The sequence below is a fragment of the Megachile rotundata genome, chromosome 10 (genome assembly GCF_050947335.1).
Source record: "Megachile rotundata isolate GNS110a chromosome 10, iyMegRotu1, whole genome shotgun sequence".
NCBI lineage: Eukaryota > Metazoa > Arthropoda > Insecta > Hymenoptera > Megachilidae > Megachile > Megachile rotundata.
The window spans coordinates 2500710-2527689 of NC_134992.1; the positions used below are offsets into that span (position 1 = coordinate 2500710).

Consider the following 26980-nt stretch of genomic DNA (forward strand, 5'->3'; position numbering starts at 1 on the left):
AAATTATTATATTACATTCACAAATTAAAGTATTCATATATATAGAATTATGTAAGCTATGCTGCTAACTTTATAAAGTTACTTTATATAGTAACTATAAAGTTACTTTAAGAAAGTTACTTTATATAGTAACTTTATAAACTTATAAAATTTGGAATTTTCGTACGAGTATAGTAATTTTGTAACCCATTGTATTATAATTTATTCAAAGATATTTTAGTAGTTATTGGTTGCCGAATTTCGTACATTATAACTAAAAAATTTAAGGTAACCTTCATATTTTGATAGAAAAGCAAAATCTAATAACAAAAATGTGATTATTACATCGCCTATAACTCTTGATATCATACAATTTTTTGTACGAGGTATTCTTTCATACAACGAACAAAATGAAAGATTACAATACAAAGAATACAATTATTTAGATGATATGAATAAATAAATTATCCTGTATATAAAATCCTATTATATCTAAATCTAATTGTAAGATGAAGCATTTTGATCTATCCAATCCAAAAACAGGCTAACATAGTACCGCTCATTTATGTTCACCTTTAAATTACCACTCAAATTTTGATTGATTACCATAATTTCTTGATTGAAATTTTGATTGATTGCTATTATACATATGCATATACAATACCTATCTACAGAGGTAATAACAGGCGAAAAATCAGACAAATCGTTTTTGAAATAATTTCAAGTACATAAACGAAAGGAAAACTTATTTTAGTTTCATATACAAGGAGAGATAAGAAAATGTAGAAGCTTGTATCATTCATTTGTGGAGTAAGACATGTTAAATCAACATGCGCAGATCTTATAAGCAATCCTTTTAATCAGTTAATCGGTATTAAAAGTCGTATTATATTATAATATGTATTATCGTGTAGGTAAATCCAGAACTTTATTTTAGCTCGGTTGATACTTGTCATGTAAAATAAATAATTACCATTTACCATAAAAATTCTTTTCGTAAAATAAGAGCATTTGCTCTTATGCATTCGATGTGTGCACTTGCCATTGTTTGATTTTAATAATACATCCAGCAAGGGATTTTTAAATTTAAATCTCGCAATTAATTAGTTAATCAGGTAATGTTATATATAATGCCTTTGAAGTAATGCTTTTGAAGTATTCCAATTAGAGGGCTGTACTTAAAACGCTCACTGGTCATTTCAAAATGAGAATAATAATATAACATTATTAAAAGCTCGATATTAACACTATACATACTATGCATGAATACTGAGGATCTGTGTGTAACAATTCACAACAAAAACATGGTACTCTCGTCTTCGATGCACTCAAGAAATGAGCAAACTGAAGAGAGATAACAGCTGGTAATTTTCAGAACACTCACCTCCACGGATAATTGCCACGATGTGGATCCGAGTCGGTGACAATTAACCGTGAAATACTATACCTTTTCTGCCCATTTATCGCCAGCTTAATACATACTACTCAGACCGGGGAAAATAGTTCGTGAAAGGAGTATGAATCCTGCTAAAGTCCATTTCACCTGAGGAAGTTGAACGGGGTGAGGGGAAATACCCCGTAAGCAATCTTTCCTGCTCTGAATAGTTCAGAAAGGCTGCTAAGTTTAAACATATTTAAATTTGTCGAAATGGAACTTCTGGCGATTAACATTTGAAATGACAAATGGAGAAGATGCAATATGCTGTCTCCAACATCATAATTTTCTTCCAAAAAGTAAATACTGTGCAAAGTATCGGAACGAACTGACTCTACATTTAAATCGACATGAATTTTCAATTTTCCGTTGCCAAACGAAAAGAAAACAGTATAAAATTGTCACAACGAATGGTACTTGGTTATTAAATGAGTAATTGCTGCCATTAAAAATGTACAGTGCTATATACATTTTTGGTGTTTGGAAAGCTGTGATAAATGTTCGTTTGATTAAAATCAAATTAAAAGAACACACATTTTTGCTAAAATATAAAATAAATTAAACAGTATATAAAATAGAATGTAAATATTCGATCAAATTCAATTATAAATGTGATATTGGTATTAAATTGGTGAAAAGATTAAAATGATACATACATATAGAAGGTCAGAATCGGTAAAATGACCCAGTCACAAAGACACATTTTGAACGAAGCAGAATTATTTTTGAAAAATAAGTGAGTCTAATTTAAATTACTTCTACATGTTTTTTCCATTTAAAATAGACAGGTGTTAATATATCTGTTAGTTATTAGATTTGAAATTTTTTCTGATGGATAGAAAAATTATTTTTTTTTTTTTGTAGTTTTGTAACAAGAGACAAGAATAATTTTCGACATTTTATTCTTCATTCCTTTCGAATATCGAATACAAGCATCAAACAAATTCAATTGCACTCGGTATAAGTTAATAGCAAGTAATTCGTTTTACCCCATCTATAAATAATACATAACCCGTTCTTATTCTTGATTGTTTTATTCGTTATTTTCTTGATTGTTTATTCGTTTAACTTCGACGTAGCGGTTTTCTGTTAGTAATTACACTGTCTCGGTGTAAACGTGCCTGTTCACAATCACGTGTTATTCTCGCGCTCTGATTGGTCTGTGTTTGTGCTTAATAATTCAGAAACGAAGCTTCAAACCCCATTTTTGCAAAGAGAAATGTTATTCAGAATCACGTCCCCTACCAGCTATTTCCGGGAGTCACACTAGTTGTAAGGCACCTTGTATAATGAGGCTATAATGAAAAAAACTAAAGTAGTTACAGAGGTTAGAATCTTAACAAAGAATACAAAAAAAGGAAAAAAAATTGAAATTAATGAGCGTACGGATACACTCCGGCCTGAGTGCACATGTATGAAAAGAATGATGACTGCAAAAAAATATCATAGTTGACGTGTTGAGGTACCCGCGAAATTTAAATAAGAGTTCTCTAGCATGTAGTTCCAAAGCATAAAGTAATTTCAAGACAGCACGTATAATGAACGAACGAAGTTAAAATGTTTTATACCACAGATACAATTAAACTACATGTTTACGCATACTGAGTTTACTAAACGCTATCTCTAACATATCTGTAACCTTCGAATAATTGAATCTTACTTTTTATATAGAATTTAATGGAAATTCTTCGGTGTAATGTACAGTCCTTTAATATGAAATGTAAAAAAAATATACAGAAAATTGTTTGATTCACCAGTATGAAATATAATTTATTACACTAATTGTAAGTTGTAATCATTCGATTGATTATAAAATTTTATGAGTGCACTAATCTCATAAAATAGTTCTTTTACCAAATATTTCAGTCATCAAAAATTGAACAATTGCGTGAACTTTCTAATTACTTGCATATCAATTGATATTCTAATGTTTTTGTTATAGCATTGTAGATTTATATCTAGTCAATATTTTTCTGGCTAGTGAATATCTTTTAAGGAAAATCTTTGTAAGTGGTATTACACGCTGTAGCGTCACATGGTTCGCAGCGTTGGTAGAAATTAGCATTGACCGTTTACAGATGTTTAGGTGTAGGCAGTTAAGCCTACCCTAAAGTCTGTAAGTCGGCGAAATTATTTTATGTTTTTTGAACGTGCGTAGCTGAATAGGCTATCCTACTATAAACGCTGCCAGCCATGTTCCGTTACGGTTCATTAGGCCACATGGTCAGCACGGGCCGGAAGGACATTTTCAATTAACAAATTTATAATACTTTTTCCCCCACCGAAAATGGGAGGTCCCAGCGAGGAAAATAACTCCACCCTCTACTGTGTAAGGAGTTACGCCTTCTCCAAAAAGGTAATTATACTGCGGAAAGGCGCCAAAAGAAAGATTATCAGTCGAGCCTTCGTTTCTGTAACATCGCATATTTCACATAGTTTCCATAGTAAGTACTTATTAAAACCTCTTCTCTTGCAAACATTCTATTGCGAGCACTTATTCATTTACTTCACCTACCTCGCAACACATACAAATCAAATATGAAAACTATTGAATTAGATTATAAAGAAATTGTTTCATGAACTAATAAAAGATTCGTGTCTAATTTAAAATTAGTTTCTTAATAGCACATAATTTCACTGTTATAATAGCAATTCAAAATTTTGATAAATGTGTACCTATACGGTTTAATTTTTCATAAGATTGCAAATACACTACTAATAATCTGGACAATAATCGTTCATAATATATATATAATATGCTTTCCTTCGTAACAAAGTGATTTCATTCAAGTTTCACAATTGATATTCTAATAACAATGACTCTTGGAAAGAAATACAATTATTTTGTTATTGCCTGCGAATTGACGTTGACGATATTGAATGCGACCAGCAGAAGCTTTTAAAGCTTGCTACCAAGCATATTGATTGTTCGATGCCGTTAAATTCCCCCAGCTACGATTTAATTCTTAGTAATTTAAACTTTAAACCTTCAAATATCATACCACAGAATAAAAATGCTTGACATTATACTCTTTGGTAAAGTAATGACAGGTTCTGATATTTTGTCGGACGATGATTTTGCTTTTCTCTTTCAATATACCCTTAAGTTGTCTAGGAAACAAAGCTTATTTCGTGTGAAACAGCATTGTACTAATTGATGATACTATTGATATATGCAGATATTCCATAACATTGTCAAAGTGCATGTTAATCGTTTTTTTAATTTTTAATTATACAATATTTTCGTGTTGCTATGCGATATGTAGGTTTTATGTTTTGTAACACTGAATATATATTTGTGTAAATAAATATATATTTATTTTTTAAATTAATATTTTCTTCTCTTCATCGATTTTAATATAATATTAATTTGTACCTTATTTGTTCTAAGCAATTGTGAAACTGCATATTAGAACGTGCATTTTTAATCCTCGCCTGTGATTGCAGCAGTGACACCTGTAACTATGGGCCCTAGACTCGAACTGTTAGATACATGGCATTATTCGCGTGCGCGATTATTTACTATAATGCCTCGTTGAAAATACCTTTACGTGTAATATAAATTATACCTCGTTAAAGTCTTCAACTCCAACATCTTCCCCTTTATTATATTCCTTTATATTTCTTTTTCTTTAAAAAGACTTATTCCGTAAATAAATAAATGAAAGAAATAAAAATTATTGTATCTTAAGTTAAAATACTCTGGTTTTCAATATGCACCTAATAAACAGCGATGAGATAGATTATCCATAGTAAAATAAACCTAACGTCTAATAATAAAGATAGTACTATTATTAAGAAATGTAACAGAATCACATCATTATGACATAAAATACGGTAATTAATTCGTGAAATTCTATCTGTTTCTTTGAGTTCGGTTTTCAGAAATATGACATTATTTACAGGTCAGTATTTCCTTTATCTGTTTAAACATTTATTCGTTGAATTTTCTGTTCAGGATGTGCATGTTTAACGGATTCAGTTTATCTTCTTATGAACTGAATAACGCATTAAATTCATAAAATATTTATGAAAATTTATTTTAATGTATATTAAAGTATAAATACCTATTAATTTTAAATATGTGTTGCACTTTATGTAAAAGTGGGATAAAAAGAACGAAACAGCGAAAAACTTATAAAAATTCATGAGATGAAATATAATCCATGATTCTTGGCAATATTGCAGATTACTTTGTTAATTACGATTCATTCCTGAATACATAATATTTATGTATTTACACCACTAAACTCGATAAATATTTTTTTATTCATCTGCACATCGATTTATTGAAATGAATATTTTAATACTTTATTGATTTGCAATAAGTGAATGATTTAATATTGCTTAACAACATGTTAATAAAATAATAAATAATTACGTATCATTACAATACATAAATATTTTTACTATTTAATAATTTATATTTTTCAAGTCAAACCTGAAACTTTATAAATGTTAAACCTCAGAATTTTTGTTATAAATTCTTTACATCAACATGCATATAGATTTTGTCAACCATAAATATTAAACATTTCTATGTATACATATGTATATTGTAACATTATCCACTCACCGTCTCATTCGAATTTTATTTAAATATACTATGCGATTATATAAATTTGGTTTGTAAAACTGCTGGTAAAAAAATGGTGCTCATTTATTTGCACAGTGAATTTATTAAAGCGTAACGAGTGTTCATAAGAACTGTTTAATTAACATTTATGTACAGCCATTCAGTTCAGTCCAAAAAACGTGATTTTTAATTTTGTGACATCAATATTTTCCCAAAAATTAATAATTTTGAATATTAATAGTTTATTGCGGCTATTAAGGGTTTACGAAAACAAAGATTTAAAAAATTATGAGAAAATAACTTTTTACTATACAAACTATTAAATACTTAATAATAAATCTGTACTAAATAATTTGATGCTAACTTTGTATTTAAAATCAGAGTTTTAAATACATTATTGGGAAACGTAGTATAAATAATTTAATAATCTTTAATCTTTAGGGCCAACGCGAAATATGCGAAATGTGTTGAGTATTTCATACTTGACATTTTGATGTATATGAAATTTTACACTGAGGAATATCGAAAACACTTTAGAAGCTTTTACTAAAACATCTGCAAATTCTTAAATGTCTAAATCTTTTAATTTCCAGGGAACAAGTCATAATTTCTAAATCTGCAAATTTCAAAATTGGGATCAAGAACATGTCTAAATCTGCAAATTTTCAAATTGTAAAATATCTGAATATTCAAATATAAAATTCTAGAAATTTGTAACATACTAAAGGGTCTCATTAAAATTTCCCAAATTCTTGAACTTGTAAATCAAGTTTAAAATTCTAAAAGTACATATTTTTACGTTTCGAAATTCAAAATTTTTAAATTTTCAAATTTTCAAACTTTAAAATGTTCAAATTTTTAAATCCTCCAATTCTCAAATTCTTAAATCGTAAAATTTTCAAATTTTGAAGTGTCCAAATGCTTAAATTTTAAAGTACCTCAATTTCCAAATACGAAAGTTTTAAATTCCAAAATTTTATAAAACACAAATTCACAAATTTCAAATCTCGAAATTCACAAATTTCTAAATATCCTCTAAACTTTTGAGTTTCCAAGTACGAAGATTTGTGGAGACTTGCGTCGCGCTTTGTATTATTCGCGCCATTTATGTTCTATTGTTTTGTATGAAATAGATATAATATTCGAGTTGGCAGCAGTGGGAGACAAAAGAATAAAAGTGGAGTCTGGATCGTGGCGTGGCGCGTGATGCGATGCACACGTGCATTTTGTAATCCGTAAAGATTGAAATTATATTACAAGTTAAATATATATTAATTAAAAAACCCAACAATACTGGTAGCAGAGCGTGGTTCCAGCGACCGAGGAAGGAAATTGCAGAAGAAATAAAGGAGCTATAAGCCGAAATCAAGGTAGGAAGCTGACACGCCGGAAAGTAAAAAGTAACGCCACGAAAGAGAAATGGACAAAATACCAATGAGTTCTGTTCCTCAACTTACGGGTACAAACTATTACGTTTGGTCTATGAAATTAGAAGCTATATTATGCCTGAAGAAGGTGAAATACGTTCTTGAAACGAATCGACCTGTAACCGACGAAATTGCGCGGGGAAAATGGGACAGCGATAACGAAGACGTTGTATCCATTATAAAACTAACATTGTCCGATGACCAGGCTATGCAATTCGCAAGCGAAACCAGTGCAAAGGATCTGTGGACAAAAATCAGAAAAACATACGTGGGACGCATTGAAGATTCCAAAATCGACGCCACAGTCGAATTACGTAGTATATTTGTGGCGTCGATTTAGCGGCCGCCACGTCCCTGTCTAATTTATTATATTTAGTCTAGTCTTAAGATTTTCGGTGTGAATGAGATGCGATAGCGAGTTGTTTGCCTGAGTCCGAGTGAATGCTGCGGAGCGTTTGCGAGAGGATGTTTGGATCATCGGGTCGAGTGTCGCGTTGGGTGTCCGAGTTCGAGGAATGCCTGTGAAATACGCGTGTATCGTTGAATGATTGGTTTAGAGTGAGAGCGATTCGATTTGGACGAGGAAAGAATGATTCCGAGTGAGAATGCATCAGGGTGTGTGGGGGTGAGTGTCGTAAGCATGAAAGTTAATTAGTTCATCGCTGCTTGTCAAGGAGTAAGGTCGTGGACCTGCCACCGAATAAACGGAAAGCCAAAGGCGGAAAATAGTTATTATTTTTCCCTGCCGCGTCCTCATCCCATATATTGGTGACCCCGACGTGATCCGTCGAGTGCACAGTGCAGGTTTTGCGTGTGCGTGTGGGATTGTTGTTTTAACGCGTTTTTTCCGAATTAAGGCCCCGCCCAGTGACACTGAGGTGACGCGTGATAACGCGAGCAGTGCCAGTGCAATTTAAAGACTAGCAGTGACTAGAACTCACTTAGTTAAGTTTAGTGTTAAGTGTAGTACGTAAGGACAGAACATTGACAATGTCGCTCGGTGAATCGTCGATCGGGGGTGATGTACCCGCCGTCGATCGGGTCTCAGTGCGCATACCGGACTTTGCACCTGCCGATCCGGAACTGTGGTTCGGTATGGTGGAGCGCAGTTTCGATGCGAGTGGTATTAAGACCGAATCGACAAAATTCGGCTATGTTTTAGGGGCTCTCAGCCCGCAGTATGCAGCAGAGGTTCGGGACATTATTATGTCTCCCCCCCCCCCCCCCCCTGAGCCGTACGAAAAATTGAAGTGCGAGCTCATTAAAAGGCTGAGTTCGTCTCAAGAACAGAAGACGCGCCGACTGCTGGAGCACGAAGAAATCGGCGATAGAAAACCGTCGCAGTTTCTTCGTCACCTGCGAACTCTGGGAGGCGCCGCAGTGTCACAGGAAATCCTGCGGTCACTTTGGATGGGTCGCCTACCATCCAGCATGCAGGTCATTTTGGCGACACAGCGGGACACTGACCTGGATCAGGTAGCAGAATTAGCAGACGCAATCGCGGACACAATGGGTCCGCGCGGTCACATCGCCGAGACCTCCACGAGCGTGCCCGTTCAGCAGCCGTCGGCAGCGCAGGATTTAGAAGCGCTGTTAAACACGAAAATGGCGCAGCGTACAGTGAGCTTCCGACAAGAAGTGGCAGCGATTCGCGACGAAGTGCGGGAGTTTTCGCGACGTGAGGCTACCCGTCGGGGCCCGTCGCCGTCACGCGCGCGTCAACGTTCGCGATCGCGATCCCGGCAACGTCGACTCGAACAGCGCGGTGGTAGGTGTTACTACCATTTCAAATTCGGCGCAAACGCGTATCGCTGTGAAATGCCATGCAATTGGACAATGCAGGGAAACGCGTCGGGCAGTCGTTAATGACGGCCAGCGATTCCTGCCCGTCGTCGCGCCGTCTGTTCGTGGTCGATCGGGTGACAAAAACGCAATTTTTGATCGACACAGGGGCCGATCTTTGTGTTTTTCCTCGATCGAAGTTACGGGGTTTCCGTGACAAGGCGTCATACGCGTTGTACGCCGCGAACGGCACAGAAATCGCCACGTACGGCACGGTTACGATTAATCTGGACTTGGGGTTGCGCCGTGATTTCGTGTGGAGATTCGTGGTGGCGGATGTGTCAAAGCCCATTATCGGTGTAGACTTTTTAGCGCACTTCGGGTTATTAGTGGACATACGGAATTGTCGGTTATTAGATCAGGTGACGACGTTAAAAGTGAATGGACGCTTAGCGCAAGAGTGCGGACCGTCGACACCGACCGTGAAGACAATTTTCGGGAGTTCGAAATACCACGACCTCCTACAACGGTTTTCGCGTATTACGCGGCCAGGAGGAACTCCGGCGTCAGTGAAACACGAAACAGTACATTATATTCGTACGACCCCAGGCCCGCCGGTTTCGTGTAAACCCCGTCGTCTCGCGCCGATTCCTTTACGAGAGGCTCGTAAAGAGTTCGAGACAATGATTCGTCTCGGTATCGCGCGGCCGTCGGAAAGTGCGTGGTCGTCGCCGCTCCATATGGTGCCGAAAAAAGGACAGGACACTTGGCGACCGTGTGGTGACTATCGGGCTTTAAACGCGCGTACAGTGCCGGACAGATACCCCGTGAAGCATATTGAGGACTTTGCTCACGCGCTTCACGGAAAAACTGTATTTTCGACGTTAGATTTAGTGCGGGCATATAACCAGATCCCAGTGGCCGCGGAAGACATTAAGAAAACCGCGATAACTACTCCCTTCGGACTATTCGAATTTCCCTTTATGTCGTTCGGGCTACGAAACGCGGCACAGACGTTTCAGCGTTTCATCGATGAGGTGTTGCGCGGTTTAGACTTTGTGTACGCGTACATCGACGACATATTGGTGGCTTCGTCAACGGAAGAGGAGCACATGCAGCACCTGGAAGAGGTTTTCGCTCGGCTCGACAAGTACGGCGTACTGGTTAATCCGGCGATGTGTAACCTTGGCCAGTCGCAGGTCAACTTCCTCGGTTACGCCGTATCTTCGGAAGGGACTCGACCGCTGGAGAACAAGGTGGAGGCAATTATCAACTACCCGCAGCCGACCACCGCGAAACAATTGAGGCAGTTTCTGGGTATGTTAAACTTTTACAGACGTTTTATACCCAGAGCTGCACAGGTACAAGCTCCATTGAACGAGTTGTTGCGCGACAACGCCAAGGGTCGCACTCCGCTGAAATGGACACCGGAAGCTTCGGCGGCTTTTGACGAGGCGAAGCGGAGCCTGAAGGATGCAGCGTTATTGGCCCACCCGGTAGATAACGCACCGCTGGCGTTATTTTGCGACGCTTCCGACTACACCGTGGGAGCCGCGTTACAGCAACTCGTCGGAGAGGGCTGGCAGCCGCTAGCTTTCTTCTCCAAAAAGCTCAGCAACACCGAGCGGAATTACGGAGCGTATGACAGAGAACTTTTGGCGATATACCTGGCGATCAAACAATTTCGTCACATGGTGGAAGGGCGGAGCTTCACCGTGTTTACGGACCAGAAGCCCATCACATTTGCCTTCCAGCAAAAACCCGAGAAGTGTTCTCCAAGGCAATTCAGATACTTGGACTTCATCGGGCAATTCACGACGGATATACGCCATATCGCCGGTAAGGAAAACGTCGTCGCCGACGCACTATCTAGGCTTGAGGAAGTCTCCGAGCAGTGCAACTTCACGGACCTCGCCGAAAATCAACGACACGACGCCGAGCTGCAGTCGTACATGCGTGGGGAGACCAGCAGCAATCTGCAGCTCAGAAGAGTACGTTTACCGGGCACGAACACGGACATTATTTGTGACGTGTCGTCGGGAACTTGTAGGCCGTTTGTAACAAAACCTTTTCGAAGAACGGTATTTAATTCAGTGCATAGACTAGCGCATCCGGGTGTTAACGCAACAATCAGACTCTTAACAGAGCGGTATGTGTGGCCGGGTATTAAAAGTGACTGCCGGAAATGGACGCGTAATTGTGTTGAGTGTCAACGATCAAAAGTAAACAGACATGTTTCCGCGCCGTTAGGTAGTTTTGGTGTGCCGTTCGGCAGATTCGAACACGTGCACATAGACATTGTGATTTTGCCAGTGTCGGAAGGTTTCAGGTACTGCTTAACGTGCGTTGATCGGTATACGCGTTGGCCTGAGGCTTTTCCACTCAGGGACCAGGAAGCCTCGACCGTGGCACGCGCATTTTATGACGGTTGGATCGCACGTTTCGGAACCCCGTTGCGCGTAACAACGGATCAGGGCAGACAGTTCGAGAGCCACTTGTTTCGTGAATTGTCTAAGTTAACAGGGACAACTCATTGGCGTACAACGGCCTACCACCCAGCAGCCAACGGTTTGGTGGAAAGATTCCACCGGCAATTCAAGGCGGCAATCCGCTGCCATCAAAATTCGACATGGACAGAGGTGCTCCCAACCATATTGCTGGGCATACGCGCAGCCTGGAGGGAGGATTTGCAGTCCACCGCAGCAGAGCTGGTCTACGGCGAAACGCTGCGTTTACCAGGGGAGTTTCTGGCACCGAGGAACCGGGACCCGGAACCACTGCCGAGAGACTTCGCAGGGAAGCTACGCGAGCGTTTCGCGACCCTGGCTCCAACACCTGGCAGCAACCACGCTGCGAAGAAAATTTTTGTTTTCAGGGACCTCGTAACGGCGGAGCATGTGTTCCTGCGGAACGACACCGTCCGAGGCATTTTGCAGCCCCCTTACGATGGCCCTTACAAAGTGCTGAGTCGCGGTACTCGCACTTTCACCTTGGACATCCGAGGGAAATCGTCCACGGTCACCATCGACCGATTAAAACCAGCATACCTGCTGGCTGATGAAGAGGAGTTTCCAACTTCGCAGGAAGCGACGCGGCCAGTGTCACCTGCCCCTTCATCAGGCTCTTCATCTTCACCACCTGTACCGACTGAGAGTACGGCGCTGCCGCCTCGGCCACAGTCCATCCTGGTGACACCGAATGCGGGAATTCGCGTTACGCGATCCGGACGAAGAGTTCGTTTCCCGGATCGATTGCAATTATCGTGATTTTATCAATCACTGGCAGGGGGGTGATGTGGCGTCGATTTAGCGGCCGCCACGTCCCTGTCTAATTTATTATATTTAGTCTAGTCTTAAGATTTTCGGTGTGAATGAGATGCGATAGCGAGTTGTTTGCCTGAGTCCGAGTGAATGCTGCGGAGCGTTTGCGAGAGGATGTTTGGATCATCGGGTCGAGTGTCGCGTTGGGTGTCCGAGTTCGAGGAATGCCTGTGAAATACGCGTGTATCGTTGAATGATTGGTTTAGAGTGAGAGCGATTCGATTTGGACGAGGAAAGAATGATTCCGAGTGAGAATGCATCAGGGTGTGTGGGGGTGAGTGTCGTAAGCATGAAAGTTAATTAGTTCATCGCTGCTTGTCAAGGAGTAAGGTCGTGGACCTGCCACCGATTAAACGGAAAGCCAAAGGCGGAAAATAGTTATTATTTTTCCCTGCCGCGTCCTCATCCCATATATTAATGGACGAAAAAGAGACGATCGCAGATTACGTCGCACGTGCACGAGGTATGGCATGAAAATGTAAAAGCCTAGGTGTTAATATTTCAGATCGAGAACTCATTTACTATGTTGTGAGAGGTTCGAACGATAAATTTAATCGCCTAAGAAGTACATTAAAAACGCAGCGAGAGAAGAAACTCGACGATGTGCTAGAAGATTTAAGGGAAGAAGAAAGAGAGCTGAATAGTCAGAAAAAACGGAACGATGCAGCCTACGCAGTGAGAGATGGAAAACGCAACGCCGAGAAAAAATGTTACGTATGTAAAAAATCTGGACATTTATCAAAATCATGCTGGTACCGTAGGTCTAATAACGATGACGAGAGGAAGGATCGGTATCAAGACAGAGGGCGCGGAAATCAACGCAGTGACGTACAACAACATGGCCGTATGCAACAAAATCGCCAGGTTAGACGCAACGATCGAATTGAGAAAGCCAATGAAGCTACTGACGACTATGCATTTGAAGCGAGCGAAGCGAACTATGTAAGCGATGGACGTAAAGTAAACTGGGTACTCGATAGCGGCTGCAGTAGTCATATGACTAAAGAAAAGTATGTACTTAATGATTTTTATTATATAAACGGTGACGTTTTTCTGGCAGGCAAAGGCAATGTAACAAAATCGAAGGGAATCGGGTCAATGAACAGCAAATTTCAAATTGATAACGAATACGGTAATAGTGTACACCTCAAAGATATTTTATTTGTGCCTGAGTTAAGAAATAACTTACTTTCTATTCGAAAATTGGATGAAATGGGCTATAAAGTCATTTTCGGTAACGATCTAGCTTTAGTCTATGACAGCAACAAAACACTTGTAGGTAAAGGGCTTAAAAATGGACCTAAATATACTGTAGAGAGCGAGATTGTGATTGATAATTGTTTCGAGTCTATAGAAAATATGAAAAACGTAAATAATGCAATGTTGTGGCACAAACGCTTAGCTCATTTGAGTCCTAAATATACTGATAAATTGATTAAAGAATCTCTTGTCGAAAACGCCGATAAAATTTGCAAAGGAGAGATTGAATGCGAGTGTTGTAGTATGTCAAAGTTAACACAAAAACCCCATAAAACGATAGAATGCGAGATTACTAGTAAGCCATTAGAACTTGTATATATTGATTTGTGCGGACCTATGCCAACTGACTCAATTAAAGGTTCCAGGTACATGATGGTGATAGTGGACGATTATACAGGCATGTATTTTGTATATTTTCTTAAACATAAAGGTGAGTCATTAAACTATTTCATTGAATTTCAGAAAAAATTCGAAAACAGATTAGAAACAAAGATTAAAGGTATTAGAACTGATAATGGCCGAGAATTTGTTAACGAGAGTTTCCGCAAACATTTAAATGAGTCAGGTATTAGTCATCAAAAAACCGTGCCGTTCAATCCGTAAAGTAATGGAAAAGTAGAAAGGGCAAATCGCGTATTATTGGATAGGGCCCGTACTATGCTTAATGATAGTAAATTGCCTCCCGAATTTTGGGCAGAAGCGGTAGCAGCTGCATGTCACGTCTCAAATTTAACTCCCAGAAAAGGAAAAGCGAAAACTCCTTTCGAATTATTTTTCGGTCGTAAACCGTCATTGGAACACTTAAAGGTGTTCGGCTGCGTCGCGTTTTTCTATGTACCAAAAACACATCGCGATAAATTAGAACCAAGAGGCGAAATTGGTATAATGGTAGGCTATGCTAGGAGTCGTAGCGGATACCGCATCTATGATATTAAAAACTGTAGAGTAATAGAGGAACGTACAGTCAAATTCCATGAAAATACTATGGGTTATAGTTTCATTTCCGAGGAACCACTTAAAGAGGGGTATAAAACGTTTGACTTCGAGTTGTTACTCGAAAGAAGGAATAGGGAGTCAATTAATACACCATTAGAAAATGAAGAAAATACATCTGACAATGAGATTTATGTAGATGCGGAATCCGATAGCGGATCAGATATAATTGATAATGGAGATAATCTGTTTCAAAATATTAACGCATATGAAAATCGTAGGGGTAGACCGAGAGGAACTACAAATGCTGTGATACAAGTTCGTTCACAACAGGATCGGCTAGAACGTGAAGCAAGACTACTGGAGCAAGGCGTTCGTAGGTCGAGACGGATTGCTGACAGAGATACCAATAATGCTCCTGCACGTAATGTTGACGATATAGAAGCTAACGAAGCTAATGATATGGTAATCCCTAATAATTTTAAAGAAGCGAAAGAAAATAAAGATTGGGTAAATTGGCACAAGGCTATGAAGGATGAACTCGAGTCGTTACACTCTCATAATGTGTGGAAAGTTGTTCCTAGGCCGCCGAATATAAAGATTGTCAAAAGCAAATGGATTTATACTATTAAAAATGACTCCGAAAATAATACGAAAAGATTCAAAGCGCGATTAGTTGCCGCAGGATTTAACCAAGTTAAATATAAAGATTATGAGGAATCATATTCCCCAGTAGTTAATATCGAGGCATGGAGAGCATTATTGAGTGTCGCTGCCAAGAAAAATATGCGTATACGGTTCTTTGATGTAAAAACAGCTTATCTCTATAGATCCATCAGTGAAACTGTATATATGGAACCACCTCCCGGGTTCGAAAGTATGATTGGTTCTAACAAAGTATGTAAGTTGCAAAAAAGTATTTACGGATTGCCTCAATCCGGGCGCAATTGGTTTAAACGACTTTGCGAGGAATTGTTAAACTTAGGTCTTAAGCAATTGGCTAACGATAATTGTATTTTCGTATTCAATGAAAGTGAAATTTTTATTTGTGTGACTGTATATGTCGATGACCTTTCTGTTATTGATAATAATCCTAAAGCTAGCAACGTATTTATTGAAAAATTACACAATGTATTTGAACTTAAGGAGACTACATGTAAAAATACGTTTCTAGGTATGGAAATTAAATTATTTGAGAAAGAAATAACGATTTCTCAGGAAGAATACATTAAAACGTTATTGAAAAAATATGGGATGTCGGATTGCAAACCGGTGACCACACCCATAGTTCCAGGACAAGATAAAGAGCCTGATCCGTCTGATGAGGTCATTGACATAAAGATCTACCAAGAATTAATTGGGGAGTTACTTTATTTAAGTAGTAGAACCAGACCAGACATTGCATTCGCGACAAGTTACCTGTCACAATTTAATGCTCGTCCAGAAAAGCGTCACTACGTGATGGGAAAAAGAATATTGCGTTACCTATCGAATACCTTAAATTATAAGTTGCGTTATGATCGAGAACAAGGCGAACTTAATGGAAGTAGTGATGCCAGTTGGGGAAATGGAGTTAAAATGAAGTCTTTCTCAGGTGGGGTAATACAATTAGGAAAATCTCTTATAACATGGCATTGTCATAAACAGAAATGCGTAGCAGATTCTACGTGTGAAGCAGAACTATTTGCGATTCATGATGTAACTAAAAATGTAAAATGGCTAACTGGGTTGTTATCCGAACTTGGTTTTGAAACACTATGTAAACCACCTGTACGTATCGCAAGCGACAGTCAATCAGCAATCGATGTACTTAAAGAAGCGAAATCATCTCGTAGACTGCGACATGTCTTGTTAAAGATTCAATTTATCAAAGATGAAGTTGTCAAAGGACGTGTCCATGTGTTCTATACTAATACAGAATTAATGAAAGCGGATTTTCTTACCAAAGCGGTGACTAAAGAAAAACTCGTGTGGAGTTGTAATCAAATAGGTTTATATTAATTATATGTACTGCGAAAAATAGAAAGCTCTACGCAGGTGGGGAATTGTGGAGACTTGCGTCGCGCTTTGTATTATTCGCGCCATTTATGTTCTATTGTTTTGTATGAAATAGATATAATATTCGAGTTGGCAGCAGTGGGAGACAAAAGAATAAAAGTGGAGTCTGGATCGTGGCGTGGCGCGTGATGCGATGCACACGTGCATTTTGTAATCCGTAAAGATTGAAATTATATTACAAGTTAAATATATATTAATTAAAAAACCCAACAAGATTCCATCGATTTCACACACCAGAAAAGTTTAATGATTTAAAAGTGGATTTATATTTATTGTTAGATTAATAAAAATGTTTCAAAACTACCACTGCTACTTATTGTTGTCTGAATTTTACTAGGAATATTTAGAAGTTCAGAAATTTGTATTATAGAAGCACCAACTATCCTAATAAAACATAACATCTTTCTTTTACCTAATTATATTTTCTATAACACCGAGTAATTATCTACTAATTAATTCATGAGTGGTAATCAAAACATTAAGTTTCATGTTTCTTACGATAAATTACCTGATATTGAGCATTAATTTGAGAATCCTCTCTATTCATCCTGGGTACAACATTGCCTTTATCTCACCCGCAGCTTTTCCCCCTCTATTGCTTTTTTCTGTTTATCTTTTTATTCTTCATTTTCTCCTCTTTTCTTGCGTACATCCTTCGGCTTTTCTTCCTTGGCTAGTAGTTGAGTAATTATTGAGCTTGGTAGATCACTTAGGTGATTAAAGAAGGAAATGGATGAGCCGTTATTTTCCTTCTAACTACTATTGAAAAGAAAACCATACGGAGAGCGATAAATGTAATGGAACGAAACTTCAGAGCAGAAAACGTATTGTAATTAAATGAAAACATTAATTTGTCGTTCTTCCGATTTTCCCCATTTTGTTTCTTGCATAATTGGCTACAAATTAAAGAATAGAAAGGGACGACAATTAATAATTAAGGTAAAAGTACCAGTAGTTGACCATGTACCAGTAGTTGACCATTTTGTTTAAAAAATGATGAAATAAGGTTTGTATAAGTTGCGCACTTCAGATGATAGTGACTTTTAGATGCCACGACATTTGTTGTTTAAATTTTGGAACAATTGCGCGTGAAGTGAAGTGTGTCTATTAGCAGCGAATATCCGAGTACAATAAGGTAAGTAATGTGCCGATATATTTCTATTTCCTTAACGATTCTGTTAAGAATAGCTGTATAGTCCAGATAAAAAATTTATATGTTGCGAACATTTTGTGAATAAATCAGTTACTGTGTAAGCGCTTACAATGTTTTATCAATTTAATAAATACATTGTTTTTGTCGTTCTAACTTAAAAAAACAATAGTTTTTTAATGGTCAACTTTTGGGTATTGTTAATGTACAACTTTCAGAAGTTGACAGGCATGGAAGTGAATAGTGGCTACTTCACTATTTCACTATTTTACTATTTTACTATTTTACTATTTTACTATTTTACTATTTTACTATTTTACTATTTTACTACTTTACTATCATACTGCTATAGTGTTTTGCGATTTTCATATTTTACTATTTTATTATTTTGCTTCTTTGCTCTTTTCCTATTTTCTTGTTTTCCATCTTTCCCCTTTTTCTCTTTTGTCATTTTGTTATTTTGCTATTTTACTAGTTGATTATGGAAGTGGCCAGAGAAGCCTGACGTGTTGGACTACAAATGGAATGCTGTAGTTTCTCATATTAATGAGCCCACCAAAGCAAGCAGAACTCGTAATGTTTATTCTGTTCCTGAGTTGAATGTTTTATTCAATTAATTTGGTTAATTTCTTCGTTTTATTGTTTAAATATGATTTGTACTGCTAATTGTTCAAATTAAACGATAATAAACTGATTTCCAGCATTAGTCTTTTAACCTTGCTTCGAATATAAGTGGTCAACTACTAACGAAAAGAAGTGGTCAATTACTAGTTTTTTCCTTTTCAAGAGTGGTCAACTACTGGATCATTTTCTGAATTCTCAAAAATATTTACCAAACTTGTATAACTTAACTTTTTTTAAAAACTGGTCTTGGTACATAATCTGAAGGGTTTAACGAACGTCTCCATGCATTGATTCTCGCCATTTATTGATAGAGTAAAGGGTTACCATTGTTTCCGTAGAAAATTTCTCTTAACTGGTCAACTACTGGTACCTTTACCTTAAACGTTGTATAAATAATTAATAATATTAATAATTTGTCTGAAATTTTCGAAACTAGCGAATAGATATTTAGTACATTATTTTGCCCTTTTTTATTTTATATTTGTTTACAATTTGTGGAAATGTATTTTCCGTAGAAACGAATGATCTAATAGTTTTTACCGACTTGAGTTTTTATCGAGAAGAAAGATACAATTCAAGCTCAAATTCGAGACTAGAAATTTAATTAAATTATTCTAATAAAGGAACACCGGTAATTGATATACGCCGATTTTGAAGACATTTTGCATAATTGATCACTAGACTTATCTAACAATAAGAACATAACCACAATTCGTTGGTACCCACTTTTTACTTTAAGGAAAAAATAAATCTTTCATCCTAGAAGAAAAGTAGAAGATATTAAAAAATTGTCGAAATAAAAATTATATCGTTTTCTTGGACCTAAAAATCCATTTAAAAAGTTAGTGCAAAAATAATTCTTTACAAATATCAAGTTGCCCCTCTCTCATTTTCTCAAATTTTAATTTGTTTTTATTATGAGTAAAAGGGTATAGTCAATATTCTTCATAAATTCAGCGTTGTATTACAATATATCATTACTTTAACTAATTTAATTAATTAAAAATTTATTTAAAAAATTAATTAATTTTAATTAGTTTCAACATTGACAATCTTTGTGATAAAACCTATTTCCATACGTTTCGTATCACACCTATATAACTGTAAGATTAATGGAAAGTATAGGGGAAGGAATTAAAGTATTATAATGTTTCATGCTAACGGTTGAAAACATTTTACTAGATATAATTATTGCAGTAAAAAAATTCTTTAAAAATTTGCATTAAACATAAATATTTTTGACTCGAAGCACAACGAAGTACAACCTAATTTTAGGCATACATCATACCAATGCATTTCGCTAGCATATTTTGTGAAATAAGTCCACGTTGAAGAGAATGGGGACAGAAATAATATTTTTTACATTGGTCCTATTTGTCAATCATCTTTTAAAGGTATGGAAATCAGAACTACATCATAGCAAGTATGTTTATTTCCTATAATTTGATACAAATTTTCAGTCACAAGTAGTCAAAGGACTATCACATGCTTTTTTGTAGTTCACTGTCATTGTTACTTTTGTTTTGACCCGTCCAAGAAATGTAAATTTAATCATTTTATACAAAATGAAGTAAAAATAATGTTTATATGCGCAATAAGACTTTTGTTTTAAGAAAAAAAAAAACAGCAAATATTTATGTAAACCTATTTTGAATAACGATGAAAGCAATATGTTTACATTTAAATAACGAAAAACAAAACGCAAAACTACTTTCAAGCATTTCTTTAGTAAGCAATTATGTATATGACATGTATAATATATCTCACTCGTGGTATAGTTTTTCTTTCGTTCGCATAATAACACGTTACTTTCGTCCTCAGCCGTGTTTTCCAAAACAAGAGTTTTATAATCTATAAACTATACATGATTTATTGAAATTAACTACAGGGACTTATAAAAATATTATTTAAAAACGTTATAAGTAGTAAATGGTTTAATATAAATAGCTCAATTCTGAATGTTAATAAGAAAATCGATATGGTAGAATGATTTGAATTACCAATTCAATGTAATTCATGTTATGACGCAGTGTCAAATAACGGAACAAAACAGGTATTTTGTAGGTACATGCAACTATGAAAAACAAATTGTCTTAAAATGTTTGTGGAAGTGGGAAAAAGGCGTGTTATTTTTATTATAATATGTTATTACTTTTGTCCCTATTCTCTATTATTTATAAACTTATTGAGCGACGATTTTTATTCTTGTTGGATAACAAATTTTTATCAGTAAAAGCACAGTTGCGAAAAACGTCAATGCACTTTTCTTTTGTTATCATTTTAATGAAATTCTGAAAAAAGTCTTTACTCAATTTTATATTACGGTACGTTACCTCTTTCAGCAATTTTATTCTGTCGGAACAGAGATTCGAATGTCTTGTTCAACCTAATGAGACAGTTAATTGAATGACTTCTTTCTTTGTCTTTTTTACTGAAATCAAAGATGTATATTAAATCACTATTTTTTCGCCTCATTTTAGAAAATTCCAGAAATTTTCTTTTTTATATCAGTAAATATTCTCTAGGAAATGTACATAGTACGATCAAATACAAATTTTTTAAAATGTAAATTATACATAGAATGTTCTGCTTTAATCAGTGTACATAGTTCTTTTGTAAAGTATTAATTATACCTCTATTTTTTATTTTATTAATTAATTATTAAGCATTCATTATTTTTGAAGAAGATGTTTGGTGTAAAAGTTAAACTATATGAGAAGAATTTATGTTTTTGAACTAAAATATTGACTAGGTGAATGTACTTTTTTACTCAATACTTTTTATGCAGAATATGTAGCAGCGCTGGTCTGTATAATAAGTGCATATGCAATTTCATTAAAAAAACAAGTGGATACAATTTCTTTTTAATTACTGTATATTTATCTTCACGTATAATTGTTTGAAACATTTTGCAAATGTTTGTAAAATACGTTTCGACAAATAAAACGTTTCAATTTTCAATCGAATATACGAGCTTGTATTGTACAGACTGTTGATTGTTTTGATGTTATTACTGATTTCTTTTTACACAGAATGTTTCGTGAAATTAGTTCACATAAAAGTAACAAATTATTTGGGAAATAATTATATAAATGTGGGATTCGGTAAAGGGGAATTAATTTTTGCGTGGTATGAGTGTATGTGATGTACGAGTGTGAAACAAAAGAGTGTGAATGCGTAGTATAAAAAAACGCGACAGCGTCGAAAGGACAGTCTAGTCTTGGCCGAACCGTAGAAATGTGAACTATCATCAATATATTAAATTTTGTATTCCTTTCAATTTATTAAAATATTTACTATAACTTTAATCCGTTTCTCATCTTCTTGCTCCCATTCTACATAAATAATTACAATAAAATACATCGTTAGACAGAACAAAACATTGTCATAAGCGCTATGGATCCTCAAACTTTATTTTCTCGAAAATTAAGCCGAAAATCAGCACATTTTGTTTCCTTTTCTTTTATTTTTCTGCAAACAATTTCGCGCTGTCCGTGTTACGTGCTGTAGTGCTGCCGAAGAGATTGCTCTCATGGCTGTGGTCTTATCGTTCACGGTAATGTCATACAAGAAAATGTTAAACAGGAGATAGAAAATATGAAGTAGGGAAGTTAAACGTCTTCCTTTACTCATGTTATCACTTCTGTCAATATTGCCGTGAAGCTTAACTTATACCAAGCTGTAGTGCTATGAACCACAAGGAGCATTTCATAGACAGACCTTTCTCCTACGTCTTATCTTTGATTTTCTGATTTGGTAAAAATTACCAGATATGTTTCGAATTCATTGGCAATTGTTTTTTAGTATCTCTTCACAGTATGTCCGCGATATCTACTATTGTATCTGCTAGTAATATATCTATTATTGACTCTAACTACTCTGAAAAATAAAAATCTTATATGCTTTTTAAAATAGAACTGACCTATCAAGGATACATCTACTGAATGTTTTCGAAATAAATAATTCAATCATGCTATTATACTTATTTATTCATTATACTTATTACTTATTTGTTCGTTGTCATTTGACAATATTTTTGCTGAACACTGAAATAAGTGATTTAATAAACTGCTGGATTCAGTTTTTGAATTTTATTCATTTTAACCCTTAACGAACGAGCGCATTTTTCTAAAACTATGACCAGTAGGTCGACGGATTTTTAAGAAATTAAGTGCTTCATTTCCAGAGCGAAAGAAGGTGCATAATTAATATCGCTTTATTGGATTTTATAAAAACTTACCGGAATAATAGGTAGTATATGAACAGATATGTCCATACAAAAGATCACTAAAATGCAAATTTCAGAAAAGTAATAGGAATTGAAATAAACAAATAGATGCGTGTATGTAATGTATAGATTTGTATACATTTATAAATTTATTTTTTATAGTTTAACGATATATTTACACAAAATTACTTATATTTTTTTTGCGTGTGGTACTTCTCCCAACAGTCCCCAATGTGAATACCAGGTTTTTTACTACAAGTATCGCAATAATTACGTGTTTCCCGCCTTCCTCCCGGCGTTATCACGTCATGCCGCGTGTATGGCGGCATTCGATTTTTTTAGAATATTTACAATGTCGCGAGTATGGCGGCATTCGTTCGTTAAGGGTTAAATCATTTTTTAATTTACATTTCATTACTCCATTATCGATACAATAGTGTGACGCTTATTTTGTTAAAAAATTTTATTCTGGTTTGCATCTCGGTGTAGAAAACAAATGTTAAGGTGTCCAAGCAATATTTTTAATTTAATTTTAAGTTCCACCTTTATACACATGTTTTACATCAAACAATAATTAACAAGTTAGTCGGAGAAAGAAAATTTAATTTTTTTATAACACTCAACATCTGTGTTAAAACGTTTGAAATTCGAACATGTAATGTGAACTAAAAATTTTGTTTTTAACTGTTGGTCGTATACCTTGCAACTACGAATAGTAGTTGTAGGACATTCAAACTTCCTGGAAAAGCGAACAGCGTTCCCCAACTTTATGAACCTTTTGTTATGGTGCAACAGATGTTTTTATAGATCGTGAATAATAAAATAACAAGAATAGCATTTAAAAAAAAGATATTCAATCTTTTCATCTATCTCGCCGAACGTAATAAAAGTGTGATGAATCGATCAAGCATTTAATTTTAGAAACTGAATGCATTTTACTCGTTAACATCAATCAAAAACGTCGTTCACTTTTATTATTATTGATATGATTTTCTGCGTGAAAATCATTTTTGAATGACAACACGGAAACGTCGAAAAGCATCGTAGATAATAATGTTTATTGATTTCAAGTTAAAGCAACGAAAGTGCGGTTTTAATATAATGTATAATCTTCTTCTTGTTATTGGTCATACTAAGCGTGAATTGTTACTAAAACGTTCTATAACAAATGTATATAAATGTAGATTGCATTAATTTATTCTATGTCGTTGCAAATGAATTCGTGTTGTAACGAGGCATATTTTCGTGCCTCGTTACGAGTCGCCACTAGGCCCGCTTCATCCTTTTCTTTTTTTTTTTTTTGCGCGTCCCTCCCTCTCAGACCCCTTTGCGTGCGGCGGCCGTCGTGAAGAGAAGGAGTCCGCTGTTCCTGGTCGCGGGAAAACCTCAATCCGAGCGATGGAGGCGCGGGATGGAGCCACAGAAGAACAGAGCCGCCTGCTGACCGGTCGCCGAGCCGCCCATCAGCTTCCGCGAGGGCAACCGCCAACCAACGCCGAGGAATGCCAGGCCTGAGAACAAGTCACCCCCAGCCATCACCCGAAGAGGGCCCCAGGACCTGGCCATGAAGACGAATGCTATGGCCCATCCCTGGCGCCGAAATCCTCGGGGAAGGGGAACCCTGCACACCGGGGAACCAAACCGCGGATAACGAAACGCCCAGAAGTCAGCGAGCCGCGACGAGCATATCACGCGCAGATACGCCGCTTAGAGCCCCTTTTTAACCGACTTCGAAAAAGGAGGAGGTTACTCAATTCGATCAGTATATTTTTTTTTTTTTTTTTTTTTTTTTTTTTTTTCTTTCTATGTGTGCCCGCCGATTGCGCCTAGCTGGGTGGACCGATCGGAACGAAACCTTTTGCATCTGGTAGGTCCTGACTCCCCATTGGTACCATTATCAAAAAATTTTTCATTTTTTAATTGCAAAGTATTGTTATTGCAAAAAAACCGGCAACTTTTGAAATAAAGTTTTCTCGATTTTAGTGCGCTTTTAATATCTTATCACGGACATGATTCTGAACAATTTTGTTCATATACAAATTTCGCGGAAAGGTTCAGTTTTCGAGATATTAGCGAACAATTGTTGAAAAGTTTTGAAATCAACTTTGAACGATTTTCATGTCCTTTTAATATGTTATCAGGGACACGATTCTGAACAACTTTTTCCTTATCCACAATTAAGGGGAAGCTTTAGTTTTCGAATTATTAGCGAAAAACTATTGTTACTACTGTATTGAATTCTACGTATGCCTCCGCGTCTCTGGTGGTGTATGAGTCAACATGCAGTCGCCGATTTTCTACTGTTTCTACAAACACGTCTTGCCGGCCGATAAAAAGTGTGAAATAAAATAATTTTTAGAAAAAAAATACGCCGACTTCGAAATGCACTAAAAAGTATAAAATAATTTCTATTTCCTAATGAAGTAATTTCTATTTCATTCAATCATACAATTACGTAACAGATATGAATGAAACCTATTTACTCGTTAGGTATTATATTAAATACATTTCAACCTTTTCGGAGGCGGCGCAAAATTAAAAGATTAATCTTTAAAAAATTAAAAGATTAATCTTTAAAAAATTAAAAGATTAATCTTTAAAAAATTAAAAGATTAATCTTTTAATTTTGCGCCGCCTCCGAAAAGGTTGAAATGTATTTAATATAATACCTAACGAGTAAATAGGTTTCATTCATATCTGTTACGTAATTGTATGATTGAATGAAATAGAAATTACTTCATTAGGAAATAGAAATTATTTTATACTTTTTAGTGCATTTCGAAGTCGGCGTATTTTTTTTCTAAAAATTATTTTATTGTTTCCGCGTTTTTCTTTCTTTTAAGTCTTCCTTGTGTGTTTTCCGTTCTTTTTTTCTTTTTTTTTTTTTGTGTGAATGTGTGTAAGCGTTCCGACACCACTAGACCGCAAAAAGGTAGGCGTGTGCGTGAGCGTGTGTGCGTGTGGGTGGTCCCTGGCGATAGGACCACCAGCCCCGGCGTGGAGGGGACCCTAGGGACCGTTGCTTGCGGATTATTTCATTCCTTCTTTTCTGTATCGCTTTCCGTGTTCGCGGGCCACGAATCCCGGTACGGATTACTTTTTTTTCTGTATTTTGAGTCTAAGGCCAGCATCACCCCTATTGTCCACGACCACCAAGAGGGCGTGCTCCCGTTGCGCTTTAGATGTTTGTTTTTTTCTGTTGCTGTACTTCTTACGCATACCGTGAGCCCCCGCGTCGTGAAACCCTTTTTCGCAGCTAGCGATCGCGACCCGTTCCTTAACCGTACTTTGTACCGTGAGGGGCTCTACCTCGTTGCTTTAGAGAGGCCCACTTCGGCCCTAAATGAAAGTATTTGTTCCTTAGATACTCGCGGGTTATCTATTCACTTCTTGTCTCCCTCTGAGTTCCGTTCCCGAAAGAACAGCCGGAAGAGCGATTCCCCCGAACGAGTGCACTTGCACTGGCGCCCCGAAGTAGAAATCGTCCGTGGGTGTGAGCTTCGGTTTGTGGAGGACCATTTTCCCTGGTCGCCCTCCACCTTAGGGAACTTCTTCCCCGTTCCCTCACCGATCCGTCACAGTGTATATTATATAAAATGTATATGTATATACAATGTTTATTATTTTTCTACAATGTACACAATTACAAGGAACACTTTAAGTACCATATTTGAGTGACGTTTATTTTATATTGAGGCTGTGAGTGCGCGAATGAAAAAACAGAGTTTTTAATAATCATTCAACAAATATATTTAGCAATGTAACCACAGATTAATTAACAAAAAGGTAATGAGGGGTTAGCCATTCCGCGGTTGTACTAAATCACGATAGCGTGTCGGTACTAAAATCACGATTGTCTCGAGTGACCCGATATCTAGTGTTTAAATGCCTTTTTTGAAAGCAGACAGAAATAGGAAGGAAAAATTTGAAGGGATGAAAAAGAAAGTTAACGGAAAAACGTAGGTCTACACAAGTCTAGCTGTGTAATCTTATATTGACCAGGCTTGCGCTAGATCCCGTAAAAACTGATGGTTGCAGAAGTACTTAGAAATACTCGGACAAAATAGAAAATTAGAAAAGTTTAGGAGAAAGATAAATTGGCAAGAATGTAGTAGTGAGCATTGCCACAAAATCATACATGATAAATAACTTTGACAAGTATATAAAAGATTGTTCAATTAAAATATGGTTAGGGAAGAGTCGTACAG

The 26980-nt window shown here is 36.4% G+C and overlaps 2 protein-coding genes across 2 annotated transcripts in view; one reads left to right on the top strand and one right to left on the bottom strand.

Annotated features, from left to right (window-relative positions):
- LOC105663968 (cyclic nucleotide-gated channel alpha-3-like) overlaps positions 1-26980 on the bottom strand; it is a 1281713-nt gene that overhangs the window by 1188166 nt on the left and 66567 nt on the right. The gene's annotated exons all lie outside the window — the stretch shown is intronic.
- On the top strand, positions 8408-9099 carry LOC143265295 (uncharacterized). Its single transcript, XM_076536579.1, has 2 exons — positions 8408-8963; positions 9032-9099. Exons 1-2 carry the CDS (start codon positions 8408-8410, stop codon positions 9097-9099), a joined length of 624 nt encoding a protein of 207 aa, XP_076392694.1.